Consider the following 27,154-nt stretch of genomic DNA (forward strand, 5'->3'; position numbering starts at 1 on the left):
CTTGAACCCGAACCGCGCAAGGGCTTGAACTCGGACCGCACGATCCGTAGTCCAGCGCACTAACCATGAGGTACCACGCCTCACACACTTTCGTGAGTCTAAAGAGAGGCAACTTAACCTCTCTTCCGCGTGTAATGTACGGACATTTGATAACCTGATTTGAGGGATACAGGAAACAGCAAAACAGGGGCTGTCACTTAGCAAGTCTTCTTTAAGCACTCAAAGATTACCGACGCTCTTTATCCAATCAAAAAATAGCAGCAGTCACGCGTACTCCGAGAGTTTTTTTCTCTCGGCCGGTTACTTAGCAATCAATGCCTTTGATGTAAATCACGGGCTCAGACCTAAATTTAAGTCATCAGTTTCCACTCCTTGTAGTGATATTGCCAATGAACTTTAATTTTGAACTTTAATTCCTCCAAAGTTCAATTACTGCTTAATTTTTTTTCATTTCTACAAATATTTTCCTGACATTTTACTACGTTCAATAATAACTATCTAACATTTCTGTGTACAATACTACATGTTGCCGGTAAAAACGTGTACAAATAACAAAATTGTATGCAGATAGCAACCGCAAGTTTTTTAGTCGCTAGGTTAAGCTCTTTTTCGAATGACTAACAGTTTGTTATATAGTTTCTTTCCGGTCAGACTGAGCTAAAGATTCAGCTTAAACTTATTAAAAGTAATTAAAACCGAGGATACAGTCTAGAAAGGCACGGCTTAAAATCTGGGCAAAACGCTAGCATTAATTACCTAAGTCAAGAATATAATCTAGCATTTTCCTTTTCTAATAACCAGGTAAAAGAAATGGTGCACTAGAGGCACATTCAAATTTCGTAAAGTCAACGACAGTCAGATATCCCCGCTGTACAAGAAAACAAGCGAGAGAAAATTAAGGCCGTAGTTTTATGCGGATGCAGAATCCCTCTTGTCGTGGTAGCTATCCCACAGTTCAACAGAGGTTCGCCACGCATTGATCACGTGCTTCAAGTGCACGTCAGCTGGTAGCTCGTCCAGTCCAGGAACTGGTTCATGTCCTTTGTTCTCAAGATGCCACTCGATATATTCACTCAAGCTAAAGAAGTACATAAAAGTTAAAATAAGTCAAAGATCTCTAAAGAATTCTTTTATTGTTCTACATATCTGGATTGGAAAGGCGAGCTAGACAAACAATAGCTGCGTAAGATGGACAAAAAAAAAAAAACACATACACATCACTTCCTGGTGTGCTCTGCACGTTTTACTCATTCGCGAGATCGTTGTATGGAGGTATTGCAAACTAACTTGAGTCGTAAACTATTGCATTAAGAGAAGGTTATTTAATGCTGGCACATTGAATATTCACTTCGCACTTTTTTGGTTACCATGCACGTTATATTTGCTTTGGTTGAAAGAGCAGTTTTTACTGAGTGTCGAAAGTAGTTTGCTTTGACTGTGGTGTCGCATTACTACGCTCAGTGTTTGGCTCAAAAATCTCGCGCCACTTTCTCAGCCTATTAGCATATTAGAAGTAAAACCAAAACCAATTGTGAGTTTACTCACGTACGTTTTCGTGCGCTTCGTGACGACTTGAGGTAGTTACTACAAATTTGATCGGTTTTCTAAATTGTTAGTGTCCTTTGTGATTGGTCAGAGTAATTACTTTGGTTTTGGTTTACGACACTTAACTGAAAACTGCTCTTTACAAACAAGAAAATCATACAACTGAACCAGGTACTTACGAGTGTGTCTAAAGATACAGGCAACGTGGAAGAGATTCGAATCTGAGGCTCTAAAGGAACTTGAAATCAATAACGACACTTGCGTAGCCTGACATAATTTTTTTTCTGTAAAGTAACTTTTGCAGATTTAATTCCAAATGTATTTGTGTTACCTCATGTCTTCTTCTCCCGAAGCTGCGTCGCCTCTGAGGTTCAGCAAAATCAACTCCAGTACCTCGGAAACGAAACGATCCAAGTCAATCCTCCTCATGGCATTACTAAACTTCATCATTTGTTTCTGCGACATGACGTGCTTGTAAGTATCCGCAATCTGTTCAAACGGATCCTGCGAGTAATAGATAAGGAAAGGATTAAACTTCGGCTTAACTCCAGTTTGTGTAAAGTGAAACAGCTAGGAGTTGCTACTCCTCCTGGATGGGATGCTAGTCGCTGGAAATAACTCCACTGCAGGTTGCCCCAAGCATTTCTGTCAGGTACCCATCTGGCATTCGGATGAAAGGGAGCACTGTGATAGCCAAGTGTCTTCCCCAACAATACAACCCAACTCCCGACCCTGGGCTCGAATCTGGAGGTCTTGATCCCAAGTACAACAAATCATGGATTAGGCTCACTAGTGTTTTTCATGCACATCTGTCTTTCAAGGTGGGTCACAAAACAAAATGTTAGGTCTGTTCTTCTCATTTTAAACGTTTACCCTTTTTAGGATGAGGCGTGCAGCTGATTATTCCAACTATATGTCTCAGTAAATATAGTAGTTCTCCCAAGTAAAACTTAACGAATAGTAAGGACGCCAGTTAGAAAAAAAAAATTGATGTTGATATCAGGTATAATAAGGTTAACCTTACCTCGCCTCGTCGCATTAAAATTCTAGCCCTCTCCAGGGACAGCAGTCGCCAGAGAGAGATCACGTGACGCAATTGACAGCACTGCTGCGCCTGGTGAAGAGAAAGTAATTAAATTGTGAAGTCTTCTTTCTCTCTAAGTTTCACTGGACTAAACATTGGTGTTAGAAACTAAGATTGGCTTTAACTCAATCTGTCGATGTGTTGCTCAAAAGCTAAAATGGAGAGCTACCTTGGAAGCAAATGGTTGATTTCCTATTTTCCAAGGTGTTTCTATTGTTAGGACCTGATATAGTAAATAACCTTTCGTACATCTCTTGCTTTACGATCATTTACTGCGCTTTGTCATTGGTTTAAAACAACCTCGTGCCGCCTTCTCAACCAATCAGATGCAAACCAGTCGCGACATGATATGCTCACGTGCGTTTTCCCGCGTTTGTTGCCGCTTGCGTTTGCAGCTTCAATGCTTACGTCTGTTTGACCATTTTGACTGTTTGGGTTTTGGCGTTACTAAACCTTTTGAAAATCGTTCTATCGAATTACTTTCTTTTTTCACGAGACACTGTGTCACGTACCATGTTACAAGATGCGCTGCATGAAATAGAAGCATTCTGCACTGTTTGCAAGAAGTAGAACTACATTGATGAACTATCTCAAGGGATGCACAATATAACAGACAACCTCGTACAAACTTGTACAGTAATTTCAGGGGAAGCGATTTTATACCTTTAGACTGCGGAGACTATTCTGAGGCATGCGCAGTACCCGTTGCAGATAGTGATTAAGCAGCATGTCAGGTGATCCACCAGTGGAGGACAGGAAACCAATGGCAATGTCTAGAGATGACAACACGTCACAAATATCTGTCAGAGAACGAAACTCGCCTAGAATTTGATGGCTTACTGCCGAACTCAAAGACACCTGAAGGAAAACAAAAGAAATTTCATAGTAAGTGACTGATACCACACTTCAAATTCCGCTATCTAAAACCACTCGGCCATGCAACTTCCCAGGTTTACAGCGGCAATTCAGGCTACATGGCGATAAAACTGGCGGATACAACTTAGTTCTTAAAGCCTTTGCTGTGCACAACGCTTAAGTTTTGAGTAACTGTCTTATGCTTTGACTTTGAAGTGGAGAATTTCACGTAATTGGGACATTTGGCAGCAACAGTTGGCGAAAACTGCGTACACCGAGTGTTTTACCAGTGTCAGCTCGCGAAAAGTCAATTTTCGTATTTTGGGGATTGGACTAGAATTAGCTTGCGATAGAGCTATTCAGAGGAATATCATTAAAAATAGCTACATGACAATTACGCTTGGGACGATTCCCCTGAATTATTTGCCTCCATTGCAAACTAGTTCCAGTCCAGTACAGTCCAAGAACACAAAAATAGCTGACTGGAACACACGACTTCAACAAGCATGGCACCGGAACATGTTACTGATTCGGCCTCTGATTGGTTCCTTGCGTTATTTTAAGGGGCGGTAATGATTCATTCTGATTGGTTCTTTGATTGCCGGTCTGATTGGACGGTCATTAGCGAACAGCTCTGAGAAGGACGGTGAAAAAAGAATGCAGACAAAAGGGGTGGTCCAGCTGGTCGAAAGTCAGGGGCGCAGCACAAGACAGGGATAGTTGGCGAGAGACAGTTACAGCCTTATGCGCCTCATGGCGCGAAGAGAACTAACTAACTCTGTAAGGGGGGGGGGGGGGAAGGGATGCACGCTGATACTACAACAAACTGTTTTACCTGTGGATGAACCTTGGCTTTCACTGAAGCGAATACTGAGTCCAACTGAATGTCTTTGCTGAATGCAAACCTTTCATCCTATGATATTAATACGATAAAAAACATTAAAAAATTCTGTAAAAAAAGAACTATTTCAAATGCCTTCTTTTTAGTGCAGAATGCACTATTGTGATGGTTTGTTGGGGCTGTCGTCCGCTAAACCCCTAAAGCGCTATGGTGTAAACATTAATAGTCAATTAATTAATTAATATGAATTAATTAATTATTCCTTGTGAAGGGGGTGGGGGGTGGGGAGCACCTGACCGTACCCCTAGGTAAAACCTAGAGCACATATACGTTACTTTCATATTTGATCTCAATATATTTGTTTCAGAAAACCCTTTGCTCTCCTTGTGGCACTACTCAACGTAATTTACACCAAACGCATGCGCAGATTAGTCTACGTTGTTTTCTGGAACAATCATGAACATCGCTTGTATTGCGTGTTTGCGGTAGGCTTCCTGCAGACTTCTTGGCGCCAAGTAAAAACCGCAAATTAATTAAATTAGATTTTGAGACTTTCACATCGCTTTCGTAATTAGGTATGCAAAAACTTGCACCGGGATTTTCGGCGTGAACACCTGATAACCAGGAAACAAATATCCTAGCTGTACTGCGTTTTAAAAAACCTGTCGAAAAATATGTTTTTTGATTAGATTTGTTTCTTTAGTTTTTGAGAATCGTCTTTCGTGCAGTCTAAACCGTAACTTAATTAAATTAAACAAATGTCATCGATGCCGCCGTAAAACAAACAAAAAAACAAAAGTTTCATGTTATCGCATTTTCAAGGAAGACAAAAGTATTTTGTTACAAACGAACAAAAGTGTCGTGATACGTTTGCAAAGATTAGCGTAAGGAACACCTGGGAAAGAATACAAGTAGCCTGTGAACAGTTTTTCCGAAAGTAAAATAAAGCAAATAAACACGAACATATATAAAACATCATACTTTCAATTGTTCCATATTGCATTCTGCACTTACCAAATCATCGACATTTTTTTAATATAGTAGCCAGCATCTTGAAAACAGACTCAAACCTTGACAAAAAATATGCATTCCTATGAAACTTGTTTGTTTGTTCTGACCTGTACAAGATTCTAGTCACAGAAAAGTCCTAAATGATGCAATTAAAGGTACAGTTTACCTTGAAATCAATCATTGGTCTTCCTCTTATAAACCTGTCAATCAGTTGTCTTTCCAGGGCTTCCCAGTTGTACTGAACCAAAGTTCCCCGACCCACCTCAAGAGAGTAGTTACACTGCGCCAGGATGAGGGGTAGGAGATCTCTCTCGATGTCATATGAGATCAGATTTGAGTTTGTTACGTCTTGCAATTGTATGTGTGGCAGGTCTCTGATGACGGAGAAAGAGGGGTCTTAGTTATTGGCAACTCGACTTAACTATAAAGTCCCCAGTTTGAGAGAGAAATTCTACTTATTAAACGACATTTTTAAACTTTTTTACCTTTTAAAATTTTTAAAATCTTACAGGACCCCTAAGATAACAGTACTCTCAAGTACTGATGGGTTTATCCTGTTAAAAATATTCGTTTATTATTATTATTATTATTATTATTATTATTATTATTATTATTATTATTATTATTATAGTTGAGAGGGCCAACATCTAAAATGAGCCAATGGAAATGCTTTATTGCAGTCCAATACTTTCTCAGTACTGGATTAATTAAAAATTGACTAAATGCTTGACTCTTAACGTTTGACTTGATGTTTGACTCTAAAATATTGACTTGCTGTGTGATTCTTAAGGTCTGACTCGAGGTTTGCTTTGGTTCTATGAGGAAAAGTGTTTATAGCACTCAATGATCTTCAACCGACTTACTAAAAATAGAAACATCGACCACAAGAAGTTATGAATCTCGACTTCTTAACAGAATAGGAGTAGTAAAAGGTTTAGTTGTCGTACTTACTTCACCTTCCCGCCAATCAAGTTCTGGTATCGTTCGTTGAAATCGTTATTTACCGAGGTGAGGAAAAATACCAGGGCCGTGGAACAGATACCCATCCCTGAGGTACTGGGCAGGAGTAGAGCCAGGGGACGTGTGTTATCCATTGGCTTCTCACACAAGTCCGTTGGAGGACGTAGACGCCCTGTTTAAAGACAAGGACAAGTAAACAATGGATGTATCATATCAAATCAAAGCCACTTCCAGCAGGGGAAAATCAAAACAAATCCTCATTAATGTGTTCACGTTTTTTGTTGTCCAAACAAAAATAGCACAGTCAGTCAGTCAGTCAAGCAAACATATTTTACTTAAAAGGGGGTCACTTGATAGTTATAGAGCTAATGAACTTGATGCCCTCTTAAAAAAGCAAGTATAAAAACATCAGCTTGTTTCCATTAGGATGCGTCAGGTCACTTAGCAACGTCTCTGTGTGTCTCTAGGCTCGGCCAATCTTCTGAGACAGGATTGCAACCGAGAGAGGAACTTTTTCCTCCTTAACTGGCTAACTTATAAATGGGTGTGCTTGATCAAATGTTCACACGTACCTTGCTGGTCAAGACTTAGCCGCACATGGTTCCACGCAATGTTGAAGCTTGCTATCAATGATGCGAGTTCGTCCTTCTCTGTTTCTGTGAAAAAAGGACGCATAACAGTGTAAGTGTCATGTGAACATACCAGTAGAATTCATCCATCATTTGTCGCTCGACTTACTGGATGGAATCTTCCGGAGAAAATCTCGTATTTTGATGCGCTCTGCTTCAGCTCTGTCAATTCGACGATGGAATTTGTCCATGAGAAGACGCTGCAGCTTAACGATATCAGGCAGAAAACGGAGAGCTCGGAGTTTATGTTCCTATGGATAAAATAAGGCAACACAAATGAAAATTTATTTGAGTAGAACATCACTTGTACTCGTTGCTATATAAACTCTTTCCGTTTGTAGATTTTTCAAGACAAAGGTATGATGCAAGTTTCCTTTAAACTAGACATTTAAATTTTACGCAGGGTTAAAGCCCCCACTTGGCAGCTTTCAAGAAATTAAACCTTACTAAGGAACTACAAAAAACAATTCCAAAACATGTTCAACTAATCAGCCTTAAAGATTTAAGGTATGAATCACACAACGAACTGTGTATCCAAACGTCGTCAGGTGTTTGAAGTACAAGTTTCGTGCAAGTGTTATCTTTAGCTCTTTCCGATATATCAAACAACTGACAAGAGCCATGACCAAATGTAATGGGGGTTTAAATCTGTTTACCTGACGTAAAAACTCTGCTAACACTTTGTTCCTCTCATTATCCGTCGACAACACCTCCTGTTGAAAAGTGTGCGAGAAGTGATCCAGAGTGACTTGTGTCCGGTACCTCCACAGGGCAGGGCAGGTGGGTGGGACACTGTCAGTCAGGGCCTCAGAAGGGACATCTACCTCGTACAGCTGGCGCATCAGGGGGTTATTACCTTACAAGGAAATGAAATCTCATTTAACTGTCAGGACTGCACGCACGCTTTAATGTAATTAAAGGTTTACGTTTATGACAATATCAAAAAAGCTAGCGGACTAGCTTTATGTCCCATGGAAAGTGCATATAGCATGGCTAACGTAGTCACACCATTTTTACTGTGTTCACTAGGCAAATTCAATCACAAATCACAAAGGAAACATGTTTCAGCATGAAAAGTGTTTACATCAGGCGGTGCATTGTGTACACCGGAGAGTGCTTACGCCACCATTGCGCGAACAGTTGCTTAGCAACTTTGACAAAACATCTGCGGGCTCAGTCCGGTCTTGAAGACAGAATTTGCCATCGACTGACACTTGTTCCCCGGAAGTTCATGTACATATCACCGGTACTGTTTGGTTAGGCATACATGAAGCATTTAACCTACCAAGTCGTTTGTCGCCGACCAACATCTCCAAACAACGTTGAATCTGCTGCTCAGGGTTCTTAACAAGAAAAATAAATCAAATCAAAAATAAAACTGACGCAAAATGTTCAAAACCAAACTGCAACAATGATCGCACATACTGTTAATACTGGAGTCACCACACTGGCACTGAAGGCTGTTTCCCAGTCCCTCCGAGACTGCTTAGACTTCAGATCATAGGCGACGTTTATGGCTTGTTGTGCTTAAATAAGAAGTAATATAGGCATTATTTCATAAGTTAATTATTTGTAAACTGTTAAATTGTCCAATAAAAGGGACACTCAGTCAGGTCCCAACGTAAAAACGTCAAACAAAAATTTGTGACCTTGGAACATGTCCCCCCTCCACTGTCATTCATCTTTGAAGACAATGTCCTTTATGTAAAGGTCCCCCTCTCTCTCTCTCTCTGTGGATATCTCACAATGAACAAATCAAAACAAGTACAATCTGCGTCACGATAACCCGAACTTCTGAACTGAGTTCTCTACCAACTAACTTGGCCTGGTTGCAATTGTCACACAACACTAATTTAACATATTTTAACTTACGATTGGACACGCGCGCAGTCATTTGTACCAGGACCATGTGAATACAAAGAATTGTATCATCTATGCTCCTTCCCAGGCTACTGGCGAGAACTTCTACATCCATCTGCAGGTGGTCCCATAGAAACCTTGACAATGCAGCAGGAGGAACTCTGGGATTGATGAGGGCGGAGAGGCCCTATCCAAAAGAAAATGGGAACGAGGATAAGTCCAGTGCTAAACGGTTTACAACTTTACAGTTGCTTCAAACATGACGGGTTATACCTTCAGAAAAACTGTTTTCCATGAAAAAGTAAGCTGCTTGGAAAAGGGATCAACGAACTAAACTTATATGAGGAACAAACTGGTTCCCGATCGTGTAACATAATATAAAAGAGGCCTGAGGAAACGTCATTTCTATCTGTACATCTAGATTGTGACTGATTGCAGGCAGTTTATGCTAAACAGGATTAAAAATTGATAAACAATGACACAAACCATTGGAAAGAAATAAAAGAAGGGTATTTGACACCCACATAACAAAAAGGATGATATGACTAGTGTGATATGTCCCGTGTTATGTTAAATTAAGATATCTTGAGTCCCCAGCGCAAGTCGAACCCATGACTTCCTGCATACCGAGTCAGATGCTCTAAGCACTTAGCTACAGGACTGACACACTTTGCGTGTATTCTTGTGATACAAAGGAGGAGCCAACAAAAAATTACAGGATTTTAGTAACCTGTCTCGGCCAAAGCAAATCGAACAGTTTATTAAAAACCTAACCTGTGGTTGCCGACAGGCTCCCTCGATCATAGCACTGTGCATAAGAACCCTTACGATGCCAACAACAACTGGTGATAAGTTCCGTTCTGGTGCAAGACTTTTGGGCCTGGTACTAGGATGTCCAAGCATGTGACCTGTCATGGTTCGATCAGCTCTACAAACCAGAAGATAGGGTGATTAGAGTTTTTCTTCTCAGTTTCTGTTTTATTTGAGCAGCCGTTAGTTATAAGGATGTTGTTTAGAAAGGGAGGGAGGATGAAAGAAAGGCAGGCAGACAGGCAAGCAGGCAGGAAGGAAAGAAGGAAAGCGAGGGAGGGAGGGAGGTAGGAAAAAGGGAAGAAAGAAGAAAGGATGGAAGGAAAGGGGGGAGCGAAGGGAGGGAGGAAGAAAGAAAAAACAATAAGAGAGTCTCTCGAAAGTTGAAGGACAAGTTCAAATCATCGTTCTATTAAAGGCAAAACAGTATACTAGAAGTAAGACGACATTAATTTTACTGGTCTTTAAACAATTTAACTAGTATATGGATAGACTTTCTAAAAGTCGTTCGCTTCCCGTTTCCGGTTTGGTGGTGTAATAGGCCCTGGTGCTTGCGCTTCACGCTGTGTGAGCTCGACTTTTAGGCAAGTCTAGTATATGGATTAAACAGAAAGAAAACCATGTGCACGAGTTTCCTACTAACAAGAAACGTACATAAAATAAAATACAATCACGTGCCTACCTCTGAGCCGCAGTATTTCCTTGAGAGAGATTATATCCGGCCCCGCCGATATTGACTTTACACTCTGGACAAATCTTCACCTCCACTGGCCGGCCACACTACAACAAATAAGAACGTTTTCATAAAGCGCTTACTGTTCATTAAAGTGTCTAATTAAAAGAAATAGGGACACGAGTTTTGATTTTAAAGAGAGGAGGTGTGGTGCCCTAATGGTTGATTGGCTGTATATGCCAAAAGTCTAAATAGACTTTGCTGTCATTCTAAAGAAGTTGTTGAAGGAAAGACAAACCACTCAGTGAAATAAGAGGCAAGTACTACTTACATCTCCAATGTAATAGGGATGTCCTTTTGGGCACTCTGCAAAACACATCAGTAAGACACATTAGTATCAATACAGAGCATTCCCCGGCAATTTTCAGGACAATATTTTGACTTGCACATGAAAAGCTACTTACGATACCAGCTACCCGACTCTCGCATTCCTGCCATTGCTTCTTGAAGGTTGTCGTCAGGCATTGTTGGAAAAAAGGCATTCTAAAACACAAAAGAATGGAGACATGTCAAATTGGTTTTTATTAAAAATTGCCCTTAGAGAATGCACCCTTTTATTGGCTGACGGTCATGTTTCTATAACTCAAGCGAACATATTTTTCCGTGGCTCTTAAGTAACATAAGCAATTAATGGAGAAATTTTGGGAGGAAATGAAACAGCATTCACGTTTTCTTAGAATCAAGTTGTGTACCTGCAACTCTATATCGTTAATAACACTGATAACACCTTATTCATAAATGGCGGAACGCGCGGAAGAGTTTGGGTCGAGTACATGAAAGCGAGGCTAGTGAGGCATCGGCTTCGAACCAAAACAAAGGAAAGTATGGCGAATTGAAGTAGTATTTGATAATTCTTGAAAATCTCGTCGGTTAGAAAGTGATTCTTAGGTTTTGATGACTGCCATTGGAATCTCTGGTTTGTCAACTGCAGTTATGGCCGTATGGTTTCTAATTCAACACAAATAATGGAAAAAATTTCGTCGCAAAACCGTATCGATCCTCTCAGTCTGTCTGCTCGTGTACAATTGTAATCTAGACTACTTTCAAGTTTCCTTTTTGTGGAAGACCCTGGAAGTTTGCCGGAAGGCAGAGGAAAGAAACACGATATAAAAGAGACTATGGAGCTTGTTAAAAAAACTAACACGTCTCTCGATACGGTAAGCAAAAATCGCGATTATATAAAGACACAAGGTATCTTGAGTATTTTGTCTTCGAACACATTAATAAGCTAAAATGTTGTTCACAACGGTTGATCATTCTTTATAGACGTTACTTGTAACAATTCTTTAAATTTAAGAAGAAGTTAAGCCAAGGAAAGTAGAAATAAGGTATAAAGAGCGAGCTTTCAAATTTTAAACTTTTCAAATTAAAATAAATAATACAGCGGTATCGAAGCGGTAAGATTCTTGCGCGCAATTTTACATGAAAATATTCTGATACATTTGCTGAATTCAGAATTTAAGCACTTCTTTGATGCCAAATCGTCTTGCTGACTTTTTTGTCCATATATACTGATCCATTTGTGATTCTTAAATTGTGTATACATTTGAATGCTCGGGTTCGAATGCCGAGGTTAGTGGCTGAAAGTTTTGTAAAACGATAGACTGAACTGAAATATTTTTAACCTGTTTGCGTAGTCGCAAGTCGCACAATGTTGGCGATTTTTTTTTACTTTCCATATCCAGAGACGTGCAAAATCGATATAGTCTCTATAATATCTATATTTTTCAAGCTTCCAAAGTCTTCCATTAAAACGATACTAAAGTAATACGGATAACAACTGTACACAAGGCAGTAAAGAGTTTAAGAAGATCGATGCGGTTTTGCGACGAACTTTTTCCATGATTTGTGTTGACTTCGCATCCATACGACCGTTTATGCAGTTGTCAAACCAGGGATTCCAATGGCAGTCACCAAAACCCAAGAATCGCTTTCTAACCGACGAGATATTTGAAGAATTATCAAATACTACTTCAATTCGCCATACTTTCCTTTGTTTTGGTTCGAAGCCGATGCCTCACTAGCCTCGCTTTCATGTACTCGACCCAAACTCTTCCGCGCGTTCCGCCATTTATGAATAAGGTGTATATGACAGAAAGCAGACAGGTACTCAGTCTCCTAACATGAGTTATTTAGCAAAACAATAGCACACTTGAGGATATTGCACTGATGTTAGTCAGAGGAGAAGAGGGAAACCGAATACTAGCAGCTTGCTCTTCTAAAATTGCACGGGCCAAGTTAAAAAAAAGAGCCCTAGAAAATAAATGCTAGTCCTTGCAATTTCAGTTTTTCTAAAAATTTACAGCTTTATTATTTACATTTCCACAATCCATTTTATTATCATCTAAGCAATAGGCAGAAAGGACATTTTTTTTTCCAAACGTACCATCAAGGCTGCAGGATTGTCCATAAGCAGTCGTAGTGGTTCACACACAGTCATCTGATTAATACACTGTAGTACTGCTGTAGTATGGATGACAATTTCTGCCAGGTTCTGTTCCAGGGCTGAGCGACCAGGAGCTACGCGAACGCCAGGAAACCCAGCGGCACCTTGAGTGTTGTTCAGAAGTTGAATGGCAAAGGGCTTGACCTAAGAAAAACATACACAAAACAATATAGCAGTAGTAATAAACAGCTACATGGATGTCATATCCTATCCCGCAAGAAACGTCACAACAAGCAGGTCAGAGACTGAATGTTTTGTTTTTGCCTCACCCTGTCAGAAAGATGTGCGTCACCGTTTAGGAACTCCTGAAAACACTGCTGGGCCTAAAATAGCAAAACAGAACAAAATGATCATAATATGAGATAGTTTTTAGGGGAGATCGTGGTTTACTGGGGAGGAGTAAAACGCGATCGCCCCTAAAAACGACTGCATGGGAGGCTAAAGTTGAGAAGACCGTAGCCTGCGAATACATCGCGCTTCGTAGTAGCGGGAACGAAGGAGAGGCGGCTGTATTTGCAGGCTAAGAAGACCGATTCAAGCTTTAGTTTGGCTGGATATGAAAACAAATCAATACATCTCACAAACAACCAGACTTTATGAAAGAGATGACACAGGCAAGATTTCCTAGATTCTTATTGCCCAAACATAAGACAAAATTTATTAATATTAGGCGTTGTCTAGCAAACTGACAATGCCAATTCTGGGATAGGTCCAAGTACCATTTACATTGTAACTCTCATAACTGAGACTACAAGAGATGAGCAGAAATAATAAACGAGAACTAGTTATTAAGACTAACAGTGAACGTACTGGCTCCTTAGTCCACATCAATCAAGTGTATGTTTAGTTGGGTTAATAACTATCGAGCTTTAACATGACACTTACTTTTGCAGAGAGCTGTCGCTGTGTGGAGGTGAAGCCATAACAAGTGGTCACTTCACGGTATTCAGACAACAGCATCATGACATCCCGTACAACTGGTGGCAAGGCAGTGCTCTAAAAAAAACAACAGCAAATTCACAGTTACCTAGACCATATGGCAATGTTATATGTTATTGAGACCAAATTACCAATATTATTACAAATGCACTATTCTCTTATCCTAATACTTAAAGCAATGGGCCTTAAGCTACAAAAAAAGACCCTGAGAAACCACACGTTTTCGACGTGTTGTCATCAGGTTGACCCCTGATGATTACAACACATCGATAACGTTTGGTTTCTTTTTAAAATTTTATAAATTTTTAGCCTTATGAATAACATTTTAGAAAAATTGACATTATAATCGTACATTGTTAGGAAAATTTGTACTAGACCCTGGTTGTTCAAAAGCTGGATAACACTATTTATACTAGGCTATCCACTGGATAGCGATTTATCCGGTGGATAGCGTTATCCAGCCTTCAAACAACTGGGGCCAAGTGTTTGGTCAACCATGTGTCACCGCATACGTGTAACGCTTCATTTAACTCCTTCTGTGTAGCACTTAAAACTGTCTTAGCCATGGCTTCTCTGATGGTTTTGTAATCCTCTCCATAAATAACGAACCAATCAGGAACAAGATCCTCTTGCTGAAAAAGAAAAAAAATTATATTACCATTTTCCAAGCAGAAAACAAGACGCTAATGTTAGGTTGTTTTACAAGACCATAACATCACAACAGACACTTTAATAGTGACTGTAATCATTTTAAACTAAGGATGTTTTAAAAAAGTTTATGGTCTCAAGCCTTTTTATCCTCGAACGATTTATCCTCGAAAATCCCCGTACATGGGCACTTCAAACTCCTTCGATTCTGAGCTGGAGAGCAGAATCCAAGTTAAGATGGTATGTATTGATGGATATACATCAGTTTACCTGTTTGTCTCTGTTCTCAGGAGGTACAATCCACTCAAACACCCTTAATCCACACAAAACATGAATGGACTCCACGCCAAACCTCCTAACCAACTGTTTGAGGAGGTATAATCGAGGTACTGGGCTCAGACTCTTGTCGCACATTCTTTTCACGCCTTCAAAAAGGGTTCTCAATTCGTTTCGAATTTGCAGATCGTTCCAAGGACTGGTGTCTTCGACTGCACTCTTGTACATAAACTCGGCAGCTAATGCTAGAGCGTATCGTGCCTTAGCCACGCCTTCAAGTACAATTACATCAAGCTCTCGGGTGCGTTGTTGTAGAACGTTTGAGGACAATAATGGAGTACATTCATCACATAGGTGCTGAGCTAGTTTTATCATCACCAGTAAATTGCCTGAGGTCTTTGAATACAAGCTGATAAGAGAGTCCTGCAACAAAGGCAGACAAATATATATGCATGTTTACAAAAATGTTTTAACATTTTAAAATGGTTATCTGAAGATCATGTTGTCACGAGAAGACGCAGAATGCTCGTAAGGATTAGGAGAAAGGCCGAATATATAACCCATGAAAAAATTAGCAAGTTAAAGAGTTATTTCCAATAATTATTGTAATGGCAAATTGGAAATGATAGAGGGGAAAATTTAAAACTGTATTTCTTTGTGCTGATAGCACCCAAGGCGAAGGACGGTAGATGTAGGAGGTGATAGTTCAATATTGGGTAATTAAGATTGATACTTAATTCCAAAGCTCACCTCCCAACAGTGCACAAAAAGCTGACAGACTTGTAACAGATGATCCATTTCTGGTCTTAGTCCTCGGGCCTCAGATAAATAGTGTGCTAAATGCTCTTTGACTTCCTTGTCACTGAATAAAATACAATTAGAAAACACATAGAATCTTTTAAACAATTTGTCTCCTGGCTATCCAGTTAAGGACTGACTGTTCTCTTCGACAAATATCTGACAATCAAAGATATCAAAATACTTACGTTTGTGACCAGAACAATATTCACGCAGACGTTTCAACTACGTTTTTGTTGTCCGTCCATAACTCCATTATAGAACAAAGTTGGTTCCGTTTCCATATTTTTACCTATTTTTGGTTTGTGCATAACCTCTTAATTTTGGCCATAAATCTGAGATCATGTGACTACAAAATCGTATGCAAGTTATAACATCAAATTCAATAAATGCGATTTTCGGCATCTGTAACTTTGCATGACTTTGGTTGTAGGGAACAAAACTGTACAGTTACAATTTATCGTTCAAAAGGAATATGGTCTTGGATTAAAAAACAAAAACTGACGGTTTTTCAACGAACCCTGTTCTCAAGAGCTGTTGTAGCAGGAATGACCTCACCACAGGTGTTGCATCAATGCCATGTTCTGGGAAGGGCGAGAAATCCTTAGTCTTAGAACTGGCTCTTATCACATAACTCATTAACATGGTAAACACCTCAGGATCCATCACACCATCACCAGCCTTGGCACCAAAACAGAACAATGAAACAAGTTCCATGAAAAATGAATTGCACCTACGGCGGAAGTCGTAATGTTCTTGAACAGCTTTCCTGTAAGTGTGTGGAAACAGATGGTGAACAAACCTTAGTGAGGAAAACCTTATCATCAAGACAGAATTGCACATAGCTTTGACGCCTTAACCTTAATGCATTCATATCTGTTAATTCACTGGAAAATAATTCAAGCTCTTAACTTAGTTGAAGAAACTAGTGCCCTTTCGGTATGTCTTAAGTGACCCCTCAAAAGGTTTGAAAAACTTGTGAGTACTTCACTTTAGCATTACACCATAGTGAAAAGTCATATGTTATCTATCAACGTTTCTGATGTGAAACATGCCATGTCTCCAATCAACCTAAAACGGTGCTTGTTACTCTGGCCCCCCGGCCCCGGGATTGCATTGATAAAATGGTAATTACAAAGCAAACATTATTTCGTATGCAGACCTTCTTGCTTCCTTTTGTCAGCTTGCGACTTTTGGCAATTAAGATATGTGAAGTTTGATTTTTTTGGTAAGAATATGTGGGGGTAAATTGCTTTACCGAATAAATATTACTGCACTGTACCTAACAAATTTCGTGGACAATATTTTAAAATCATCTGGAACATCTTGCTTGCACAAGGGGCATGTTCGTTCTCGCTCAATCCAATGAGAAACACAAACAAGGCAGATTACGTGACCACAAGGCATTTTGACAGGGTCCTTTCCAGCAAGACCTTCCAGGCACACGGGGCAGGTGTTTACACCATAACTGTGGGAAAGTAAATGCCACATAATCTGCTTAAATTACACTAACAGTACGATAAGATTCGATGTTGATTACGAGATAAAAATGTATCTCAGTGAGAGAATATTAACAAAGGAGAGTGACGGAATAAGTTTGTGTTTGGTGATTAGCTATTGTTAAAATCAATGTTATTTTTAAAATTTGCAGATGTAAAAGAATTTTACCAGTTTTCTTAAGCTGCAACAATAATATATTTATATGTTCTTACATAACATTACCATTTTTGGCTTGATTTTGTATTAATTTCCTCTATTTTCTGACTTTCTAAGAAATACTAAAACTCAAGATGGCGGATCTAATAATGTCATATGACGTCATAAACAACAAAAATTGTGTCATCTTGTAAAGCAAGCTACGGGCTTTCTACTCAGTGTAAATTAATTTTACTGTGCCTAAACAGAACGAAAACCTTAGGGGGAGGCGCCATCAACCTCCCTCCCCCCATGTACCACGGTGGGGGTATGAATTTGCTTGTACGTCCGAGGGTTTACAAACATATAACCCTACACAGCGAGATCAGATGTCCTGAACTTCTTTCTGTCTTTCTGCAAAGACTTTCAGTTAAGTGCATGGCCACTTTAATCATCGATTTGTACTCGCAATATTGCATTGTCTTCTTACCTGGTATACCGTTTACTAACAGCCTCACTGCAGTCCACAAGAAACTTCTCAATTACTTGCATTGTGTGTGGCTTCGTAAAGTCCGTCTCATCGCCCAAGGCCTGTTAGGAATTATTGTGTTTGTTAGGGATATTTTAAGTTTTAAAAAGCCGATTCTTTTATACAACAACAACAGTAATAATAATAACAACTGAAAATGAATATGACATGAAAATGAAATAAAACAATATACTTTCTTAACTGCTAATGTCATCGTAGCACCTACCTTCCACAGTTTGAAAGCATTTTTGATGTCTGCTGGGTGGCATACTGAAGTGCCAGGGCAGGTGTGCTCAATGAAAAGTCTTACAGCACTCACTCTCTGCCAAGTGAACCTGACAAAGGAGGTCAAAAACAGGTCAAATACTTTGTTCATGCCCCAGTGGATATCGTTATTAATTTGTAACTTGTCCACTCAACATTTGTCCAAACATCACCAAAATATCAATAAGGAAAAGACAAGATGAGTTATCTTTTTAGCGCTGCCGCATAAATCCACGTTCTGTAGCATACAGTGACTAGGAGTATTATTACTACCCTGGATGGAATGTTAGTCCATTGCAGGATTACCCCCATCCCAAGCATTTTGTCATTTTTGTCTTTACGATATTTCGGGCCTTATCTATGGAACAAACTAGACTACAGTGATAGAGAGAAACCTAATGTCACGAGTTTTAAAAACAGTATTGGGAGAAAAGACCTCACACGTCTTATACAAACTGAGTGTAAATGTGACATATGCAGCTAGCCGATATACATTTTAAATTTTTAAATTTTAATTCTTAACTGCAATTTTTATCTTTCACCTACTTTTATTATAAAATGTTATACTCTATTGTCATTTATTTATTTATTCATTTATCTATTTATCTATGTAGTACGGTTTCTTCTTCTTAGGATTTAAATGTAAATATTTTAACTTTAAATAGCTTAGATATATAATAATGTAAATAGTGTCCACAATTAGTTTTTTTAAGCTAAATACCTCAGACACTTTAATAATAGTATTTCATGGGAATGTTTATATAGAACTGAACCCCTTTCAAAAAGGGTAACATCATGCCGTTAGTCATCACAACAGCATCTCCACCCACTAACCCCTTAGAAAATGATAAATATCACGATGAGGTAAGCCTACCACTTTGGGGCCTGCCTTTCTAAGTGAGAAAATGTTAACCTCATCAAGAGGCAGCCTTTCAAGGTTTGGTTTCAGAATCTTCATTGTAAAATTACAGACTGTGTGGTTCACAAGACTTTTTGTTTGCTGTGTCCTAAATTGATCTACATACCTGCAATTATGCAGAATGCGAGCTGTTTTAGGACCATACTGGGAGAGGTTACTGATCATGTTGTCAGCACTGGATCTGATACTCAGCACTCTGTTGCACCATACTAGGCGGGTCTGTGGGTCGGCGAACTCCTCTTCACTTGGTTCAAGATTAGACAAGCACAGCCGAAGGGCAACTGCATCCAGAACCTAGAGGTTTTAATAAAACGTCACACTTGATGCTTTCTTAAATTTTATCTTTCTACCAGTGAAACCACGCACGTGACACCCGTTTTGCGATTGCTTGATTGATTCGATTGTCTGTATCTTTCAAGCAGGCATTCTATGAAATAAACGGGGTTTTTAGAAGGGATTTTCTTAACCAATATATCATTTGGATGGAACCATCCGTCATTTGGAAGGTAAGATGGCTCCACATTTCACTCTTTCCATAAAAATTATAAAGTAACACTCTTACCATTTCTGATTCATTTGGTGGAATAAGTTGTAGAAGGCGGGTTACAATATCTGGTTGAGCCCGCACTAACTGGCAAAAGTTTGTCAATCTTTTCTCAATGCGATCATTATACACCACATGGATGAGGGAGATGGTGAGGCCAAATTCATCTGCTGAATCCAACTCGGCATGCAGTTCATGAGCAGCTGTGACAATGGCCTGACTGATGAGCTGTGAAGGAACGAACAACAATAACACTAAGGGGTATTATTTATCGCAGAGTGCAATATTGTGATGGTTTAGCAGGCTTCCCTGGCCTTAGGTGGGAACTGTTGCAATGGGCGTGTGGGCACCATATACAGAACGTGGAACATCTTTCTGCGTCATTACGTACTACGTATTAAATAAGTACTTGTGTGAGATGATCTTAAGTTCTCCGAGTGGTAGAAACATACAAAAATCACAACTTGAATCATTTTTGGTACGCAGTGTATGCAATTTACCTTCCAATAATGTTAAGTTCGAAGGTACATTGCCGATAACACAAACGTTTTGGGATTATAAGGGATTTGCAGACATAAACTAGATCTGTTCTACGATAAAAGTGCCAAAAGGTAAGCTACCAGGAACGCTTCCACTATATCTGATCATGTCTTACCTTTTCCTCTTCAGGAACTATAGGTTTGTGGACCATGTGAACAAAGTCATGAAGGTAACGCAGCACTGCAGACTCTTCATAACCTTCATATTCAGCTTCTTCAAGCAATCGTCCCATTTCGGAAGCACTAGCGAGGTCTTGTAAACATTGTTGAACTGGGGTATTTGTCCTCGCTATTGAGAAAAGAAAACAGCGAAAGAAAAAGATCAGGCTATATTCTTTCTCAAAGGCAGCTTGTCTCTCTGCGAATGTTTTGATTATCGTCAAACTTTTAATGGGGAGTCTCTGTATCATCTACAGAAAATCATTGATGTAATTTCCTCACTGCACTTTTAGCCTGAAAGCAATTGTTTAAATTACTTACACACTGCAGAGATGATGCAATTCACTTTTTACTCAGTTCTGCCCTAAAACGCGCATGTGCGTTGGTCTAAAAGAAATTAACTGTTACAAGGCAAACTTACGGGATTACTGCAACAATAGGGCTAGAAATAAAAACAACATCATCATCATCATCATCATAAACTTTATTTAAGTGTCAATGGTATTTAGCTAAAGAGCTAATTGGGGACACTAAAATAAATATACAAATATAAAAATACTAATATTATACAAATAGATATAAAATATAAAAACACTAATATTATATAAATAGATAAATAGATATAAAATATAAAAATACTAATATTATAAAATAGATATATCGATAAATAGTTAAAATGACACAGATATGTTTTTAAAATTTCAATAAGTTGAAAATGATTACAAGATTACTAAAATTAGTTACATTATTATATTGTGCAAGCGTAGCATCTGCAATGTCCGTCCAACACATCAGTAATGTTACTGCCCCGAACTGCTTTTTTGAATTCAAAAAGGCTTTTTTTGTTACGAAGATCTTTATTTACTTTGCCCCACAGATAGGGACCTAAATACCTAATACTATGTTTACCATAATTTACAGTGTTGAACCTAGGTATTGGAAAATCGCTACTACGCAAATCATAATTAGACGCATAAAGCGAGACGCATCAACAAGACGCATAAGACGCATCAACAAGACGCATAAAGCTTAAAGCTTAAAACCGGGCGGTTAATGTTTAACTACTTAATTAGGCAAGTGCAGCAAAAACTTTTAAAATACCATTTAATTGAGAAACACACAAGTCTGTGGTTTGTTTGTCCATGCTTGAACAAATTCCTGCTTAGGCTTCCTATTTTTTTGAACAATGAATAACCTCGGTATTTTTAGATTTTAGATTTTATCCAAGGATAATGGAAGATTAGCTGAATAGCGCTATATAAATATTATTATTATTATTATTATTTATTATTATTATCATTATTATGCACTTAACAAAGTGCAGACTACTCATAAAATTTTGAACAGCTGTTCTGATAAGAAAACCATGAAAAAAAGGTTGCGCGATATAATCAAGCATGGATTTTTATTCAACCCCCCCCCCACCTCCCCCCATTCCCCCTTTTCTTAGCCATTCACCTTCGAATATCTCCCCTCCTACTCCGTCCTCCCCCATCCCCTGCAGCTTTCGACTCTACTCCTTCCCATAACACATTCTACTCTTAACCCTTCTCCCCGCCCTCCTCAGCACTTTTGTGATGGCGCCAGCCGAGCAGTAGTTTAGTGGCGAGTAGCTGTGACACACAAGTTTAATACGTTTTGTGTATTTCTTATCTTGAATAAATGAACTCAAACAGTTGAATAGCATTACAAATGATCTACGGCCAAAACAAACAAACAATTAGAAATAATTCGTTAAAAACTAAGAAGCGTTTAAGGTTTTTTAAAAGAATGTATCACACACAAAAAAGGAATAATAAAAAATTAGAAAGCTTATTAATCGGGCGGGGCCTGGGCCCGATTCATAATCTGTGTCAGATTTTGTCGTTTTTTTTTTTGTCGGTAAATCGTTCCAGAACCTCGCGGCCCAGCCGATCACTTGGTCACGGTCACGCAAGTTTTCATTACTTGCGAAATATTACGTTCAAATCGTACAAGTTTTAATGTTCACTCCCTGGAAGTTGTGTTACAAAATCATTCCCGTCTAATTTTACGAGTACTCTATGCTCTGTTAAACGCGATATATATATATATTTTTGTGTCCGGCATTTAAGTCTTGACTTGGAGCGAGTACTGGAGATTCGCATTGCAAAATCTTGCTTTCTTTGCCATGTCCAAACTATTTTAATATTGTGAACGCAATACCAATTAATAAATTCCACGGCTCAGACACGCACAATTTTTACGGCTTCAAAACTTTCGAAATTCAAATACTTTTCGAAACATTTCTTGGTCTTATCTTGAAAAAAAATATTCAAATTGTGAAAGCTATTTTCGTAGTAAACACTACGTCATTCACGCAATTTTGTCTTTGCCGGAAACTGCAAGCGTCACTGCAGTGCACTTTTTTCAGCCAGACTCCACTTTAAAGAAATTTTATGAGGAAGAACTGTTTTATTGAAGCGTTTGACTCAGAGTGAAAACAAAACGCCGTATTACGTACCCGGACTGTACTGAATACTGCAAAACAACGCAGTTTGACATGTACAAGTGGTGCAAGCTAAATAAAGAACCATTAGGTCATGACAGATTTCAAAACCGTAGCGATCAGCCGATCACTCGCGTTTAACATGAACACTCTGCTCTCTGAAATGTATAATTTTGTTTCATTCCATATTTTACAAGAAGAGAGGGCTGAATATAATCACATAGAGAAAACAAAGACCGCTTGGACATGTCCAAGCTATTTAAAACTACCACTACGTCAGACCCATGTCACGCGATCTCTCGCTTGTAGCTATAAATAATCATTCACCTATTTTCTGTTTGAATACTCTGCGCTCTGTTTGTGTGAAATACTTATTGTTGTGTTACTCAAGCGTTTGGCTCGGAGCGAGTATAAGTCGTACAATTTAGCCAGAACGTGTTAAATATTGCAAAACAACGACTTATTTTCTGGATATCCCAATTTTTGTTTTGAGTTTACGGTATTTTGAGAATCGAAACGTTATCGAAATGTAAGTTGCAAGCTCAGCAAGAATGTGTCAAAGCACGGGATACACCTCATCCGCTAAACGGAGAAATACAATGCCCCAGGATGGCCTTAGTCTACTCTTTATTTTGGCGTGATTTGGCTTTCTTTTAAATGAACTGGTTTGGGTTATTTTATTGAACATTCGGAACAAAATAAATATTTGCATGCGTAAGCAGGCATTTTTCCGGCTAGGCATGTGGTTTTAAAAAGAAAAAGATGACGTGGTAAAGGAAATTCATGTCACGTTCACTCCGTGACTAACGCAAACACGACTTGTGTGTTTCTCAAGTGACTGCTTTTCTAAATATTTTACTGTGCGGTGCCGTGCCTTTAAGCCAAAGCACTGAAAGAGGTCAGGAGGTCAAGCATTACCCGCACGATTATAAACTGCTTGCAGTTCTTGTTAGCTTTTAAACACGCCAGCTCTTCAAGTCAATCTGATTCTTCGATCGAAAAACCTGCCTATATGCTGCATTTTGGGAAGCAGTCACGCAAACGCCAGTTCTTGCTTGCGTGATACATAACAGGTAATTTCTTCATCGCCGTTCGGTTCCGAGTGAAATTAAAAACCCTCGAATGAAAAACCAAAAAATATATTTATTTCTCGCAAAAATGAGTGGAGTAACCAGAAAATTACAGTATTGGCTCTTGCTCGAAAAAAACAAGTCACATAAATAAAATTAAATAAAAATAAAACGAGTTACATAAATATCAAGAATAACAGAAAAACTTCAAAACAAAATTACAAACGAAAATAAAAAGACTAAAAAAGGGCATGCATTAGATCACGCGTACTAAATAACATATGCTGTTAAAAATCCCAACTAAATGTGAAAAAAGAAAAAAAAAGATTCAAGATGAGGCCAAGAAACATTTGAATGGCATTAAAAATTTGAATACTTTAAATTAAAGCCGTAAAATTAGCCAAAGCGCAAGTTTTTATTTTTGCCGTCTATTATTTTACTCGATGGCTTTACCGATCCAAATTCCATTCTAGTTTGTAGAAATTATTATATTACTAACTTACATTTCCATTTTGTTTTCTGAGCTGAGCAAGAACCAAAACAAGGTTTATATTTTGTTGTGTAAACATTCAATCCGTCTGTGACACACAACTTTGTCGGCCCACTGTACACGGATGAAAATGGACAAAATGGACACAATTCTTGCTAAACAGAAAACATCTTCAAAGTAGAGTCTGGCCCAAAAATGCTTTAGCTGCCAGCCGTTTTTAAAAGCAGAAGCTTGCTGCAAAAACATTGCGTGACTGTCGTAAAAAAAGCTTAGTCAAAACAATCACCGGTTTCGCGCTCTTGTTCTCGCTTGAGTCGAACGCTTGAATATAAACACAAAAATATCCATTTCACGCTTTAATAACAGAAATCAGGGTATTAGACAAAATTTTAAATAGGAGAGTAATCTTAGCTCCTGCTGAGTAAATATCAAGAGTGCGGGATTTGAATCCTGGCCAAGAAACAGAAGAAAACGGCCGAGCGAACTACTACGACAAACAAGGTAATCAAAAACATCACACGGTGCCTCAATCTATAAATAGATCTTGTTCGTTTCAAAAGCCTAAAAACCCAACTAACTTGAACAAATGAAAGAAACACGAAAAAAAGTTTCAAATGAATATTTATTCAAGATGGGGTCAAGAAACATTTTGAAAGGCTTAAAGATTTAGAAAATTTCAAAACCGTGAAATTTTGCATGCCGTGGTAGAATTTAATTACAATTAATGAAATTACCCGCAGTGGCACCAAGATTTCATTTTGTAAACCATTTGTTTTACTTGCTGGCTTTACGGATCCTTTCAAAAATTCCATCATACTTCGTAGAAAAACTATACATTACCATTTTGTTTTCTGAAGTCTTGGGAAGTGTGTAAGTAAACACTGAAGTAAAGCTTTTTCATCAAGAATCAAAATAGAATTAAAGATTATTTTGCTGTGCAAACATTCAATCGTCTCTGATACGCGACTTTGCCGGCTCAACTGTGCACGGATGAAAATGGACATGATTAATTCGGAAAGTATCTTCAAAGAATTATTCTGGCTCAAAAATGCAGTTTAATATGCGTAAAGCTTGCTTCAAAAACATTGCGTGACTGACATAGCGGTTTGGACCTGTCAAAACAATCACCGGTTTCGCAACCCAGTACTCTCTTGAGTCAAACGCTTGAATAACATTAACACATATATTTCACGCTTAACAGAAATCAGGGTTTTAGATAAAATTTTAATAGAAGATTGATTTAATAGCTCCTGCCGAGTAAATATCAAAAGTGCGTGTTTTGAATCCTGGCCAAGGAAGCGGCCGAGCGGGTCTGGAACGATTTACCGACAAGACTACTACTACGACGAAAAAATTCCGGGCGATTTATGAACCGGGCCCGGCCCAGTCTCTGCCCGGTTAATAAATGGGCAGAATCAAAGAAGTTAAAATGTTTACCTGAGATGCTGCAGGCCTCCTTCCACATGCCATCAAACTTTTCCTTAATCAACCACGAGAAGGGAAACTGCAAATCGAACACCTGCCTTTCATGTCCAGAGGTGATCACTGGCACGCGTTCCCGTATGATGCCACTTTCAAGTGACAAAAAGCCATCGTAATGAAGCTCAGCCATGCTGTGGCTTTGGAAAAGTTGCATCCACAGCTGCGACAACCAGTTACCTTCATCTGCCACCAGTTCCAGGTTAGAATCACGGTCCACGAAGCCGATAACCTCAGAAAGGATTGGAATCACTGATGAGTAGACTCTTTGCCACAGAGCTTTCCTGAATGTACCATTCTCTTGGATTCCAGTACCACTCAGAGCTTCAGAGCGTAGCCAATCACTCGCCTTGCTTCCAGCCCGCTCATCTTTTTCTTGAAGAAGTTTATGGATCCGTCGAGCCAAGATGGTTGCAAATGATAAATCTGTAAAAAAAAATACAATCTACCCTATAACCTATACTATAAACTTGGACTAATGAAGCATCTTCCATAACAAATTAGCCTAACTTGGCAAGTAAGACATGGTAATACTATGTTATACTATTTAACCTGTCTCTGTGGATCTGCAATCTGGAAGAAGACTCAACATCAGTTCAATTCGGCGTGTTGACCGTGATGGATGGCAGGACTCATCATCTATTCTCGCAACAGCTGCTTGAACACAACTTCTCAATAGGCTGACAATATCTACTTTATCCAGATTGGTATCTCTGGAGGAAACATCAGCTGTGGTCTCCATGTCAATGTCAGTCCCTGCTTCCTGGTCCTGTTCCTCTTCAACTTCCATATCATCAACCTGTGTGGTACTTGGTGCCACATCAAATAACTCACTGACTGATCGGTCCACCATAAACTGAATGGCTGGGATTTGACCTGTTGGTGGGCGAAGTTCGTCTATGTGAACAGATATCCATCGCCCTCCTTGAAAACCAGTAAACGTTGGACAGCCCCCAACAAGACGAGGGAGCTGAACAATCAGAACTACGTGGACAAATGACGAGGGGTTGTGACCAACACTTTCCAGGAAATCTTGTTCTGCTGTTGTTCTCTGTTCCACAAGCAGGTGTCGAGCACAAGGAATCAAGTTGCAACTCAGATCACCGGCATCACACTGGACAATCAGCAATCCCTCTCTTCCACCAAGTTTGGCAAAGAAGTCCCTGTTAAGTCAAGGTTCGAGATTAGAGTAACACTGCTGGGCTTAAGTTTGCACAAGAGGCTTTTTTGATGGCTTATTTCCGAGAAGAGGAAGAGGATCTTTTTTTGGGAAGGATTAAAGGTCTTATTATCTGTATGTCTGTAAAATCTGTATGTCTGAGCCTTTTGGGGCTTTTTTTTCGGCGAAGGGGGGGGGGGGGCAAATTTTATTTTATACCCTATAATAAACTGTTAGATAAAATAAGTCACACGATCAATAACCGAAACAGCCTTAACTGGAGTACAAGCCTGTACCTTACAGATGAGCAGAACTGCTGCTCCGTGTGGAATTGCTGTAGACTCAGACACGTTACATTTGACAATGGTAGAGAGGTGGAAGCTGAAATGTCTTGTAAATCGTTTGATGATAGCAGCCTGGAATGAGTTGTCACCTACAGATAGAAATACGGCCACATTTTATTAA

At 39.1% G+C, this 27,154-nt stretch overlaps 1 protein-coding gene across 3 annotated transcripts in view; it reads right to left on the reverse strand.

Moving 5' to 3' along the window:
• Nucleotides 1-378: 378 nt before the first annotated feature.
• Nucleotides 379-27,154, reverse strand: part of LOC144664084 (E3 ubiquitin-protein ligase rnf213-alpha-like) — a 163,060-nt gene continuing 136,284 nt past the window's right edge. For all 3 annotated transcript variants that reach the window (XM_078525228.1, XM_078525223.1, XM_078525215.1), the window contains exons 53-85: nucleotides 26,986-27,122; nucleotides 26,083-26,693; nucleotides 25,489-25,956; nucleotides 19,982-20,154; nucleotides 19,345-19,554; nucleotides 18,889-19,076; nucleotides 17,826-17,934; nucleotides 17,561-17,661; nucleotides 16,718-16,903; nucleotides 15,956-16,204; nucleotides 15,388-15,499; nucleotides 14,632-15,060; nucleotides 14,226-14,345; nucleotides 13,660-13,770; nucleotides 13,044-13,097; nucleotides 12,715-12,918; nucleotides 10,733-10,811; nucleotides 10,600-10,634; nucleotides 10,278-10,375; nucleotides 9,560-9,713; nucleotides 8,798-8,972; nucleotides 8,351-8,451; nucleotides 8,211-8,268; nucleotides 7,582-7,781; nucleotides 7,035-7,176; nucleotides 6,869-6,952; nucleotides 6,288-6,468; nucleotides 5,503-5,710; nucleotides 4,320-4,397; nucleotides 3,293-3,487; nucleotides 2,570-2,659; nucleotides 1,877-2,049; nucleotides 379-1,078 (exon numbers count right to left, since the gene is read on the reverse strand). In XM_078525228.1, the coding sequence (XP_078381354.1) occupies nucleotides 910-1,078; nucleotides 1,877-2,049; nucleotides 2,570-2,659; nucleotides 3,293-3,487; nucleotides 4,320-4,397; nucleotides 5,503-5,710; nucleotides 6,288-6,468; nucleotides 6,869-6,952; nucleotides 7,035-7,176; nucleotides 7,582-7,781; nucleotides 8,211-8,268; nucleotides 8,351-8,451; nucleotides 8,798-8,972; nucleotides 9,560-9,713; nucleotides 10,278-10,375; nucleotides 10,600-10,634; nucleotides 10,733-10,811; nucleotides 12,715-12,918; nucleotides 13,044-13,097; nucleotides 13,660-13,770; nucleotides 14,226-14,345; nucleotides 14,632-15,060; nucleotides 15,388-15,499; nucleotides 15,956-16,204; nucleotides 16,718-16,903; nucleotides 17,561-17,661; nucleotides 17,826-17,934; nucleotides 18,889-19,076; nucleotides 19,345-19,554; nucleotides 19,982-20,154; nucleotides 25,489-25,956; nucleotides 26,083-26,693; nucleotides 26,986-27,122 (5,682 nt within the window). In that variant the 3' untranslated portion in view covers nucleotides 379-909. The remainder of the gene's footprint in view (nucleotides 1,079-1,876; nucleotides 2,050-2,569; nucleotides 2,660-3,292; nucleotides 3,488-4,319; nucleotides 4,398-5,502; nucleotides 5,711-6,287; nucleotides 6,469-6,868; nucleotides 6,953-7,034; nucleotides 7,177-7,581; nucleotides 7,782-8,210; nucleotides 8,269-8,350; nucleotides 8,452-8,797; nucleotides 8,973-9,559; nucleotides 9,714-10,277; nucleotides 10,376-10,599; nucleotides 10,635-10,732; nucleotides 10,812-12,714; nucleotides 12,919-13,043; nucleotides 13,098-13,659; nucleotides 13,771-14,225; nucleotides 14,346-14,631; nucleotides 15,061-15,387; nucleotides 15,500-15,955; nucleotides 16,205-16,717; nucleotides 16,904-17,560; nucleotides 17,662-17,825; nucleotides 17,935-18,888; nucleotides 19,077-19,344; nucleotides 19,555-19,981; nucleotides 20,155-25,488; nucleotides 25,957-26,082; nucleotides 26,694-26,985; nucleotides 27,123-27,154) is intronic.

This window comes from Oculina patagonica, chromosome 1 (genome assembly GCF_052425735.1).
Source record: "Oculina patagonica isolate OP01 chromosome 1, crgOcupat, whole genome shotgun sequence".
Lineage (NCBI taxonomy): Eukaryota > Metazoa > Cnidaria > Anthozoa > Scleractinia > Oculinidae > Oculina > Oculina patagonica.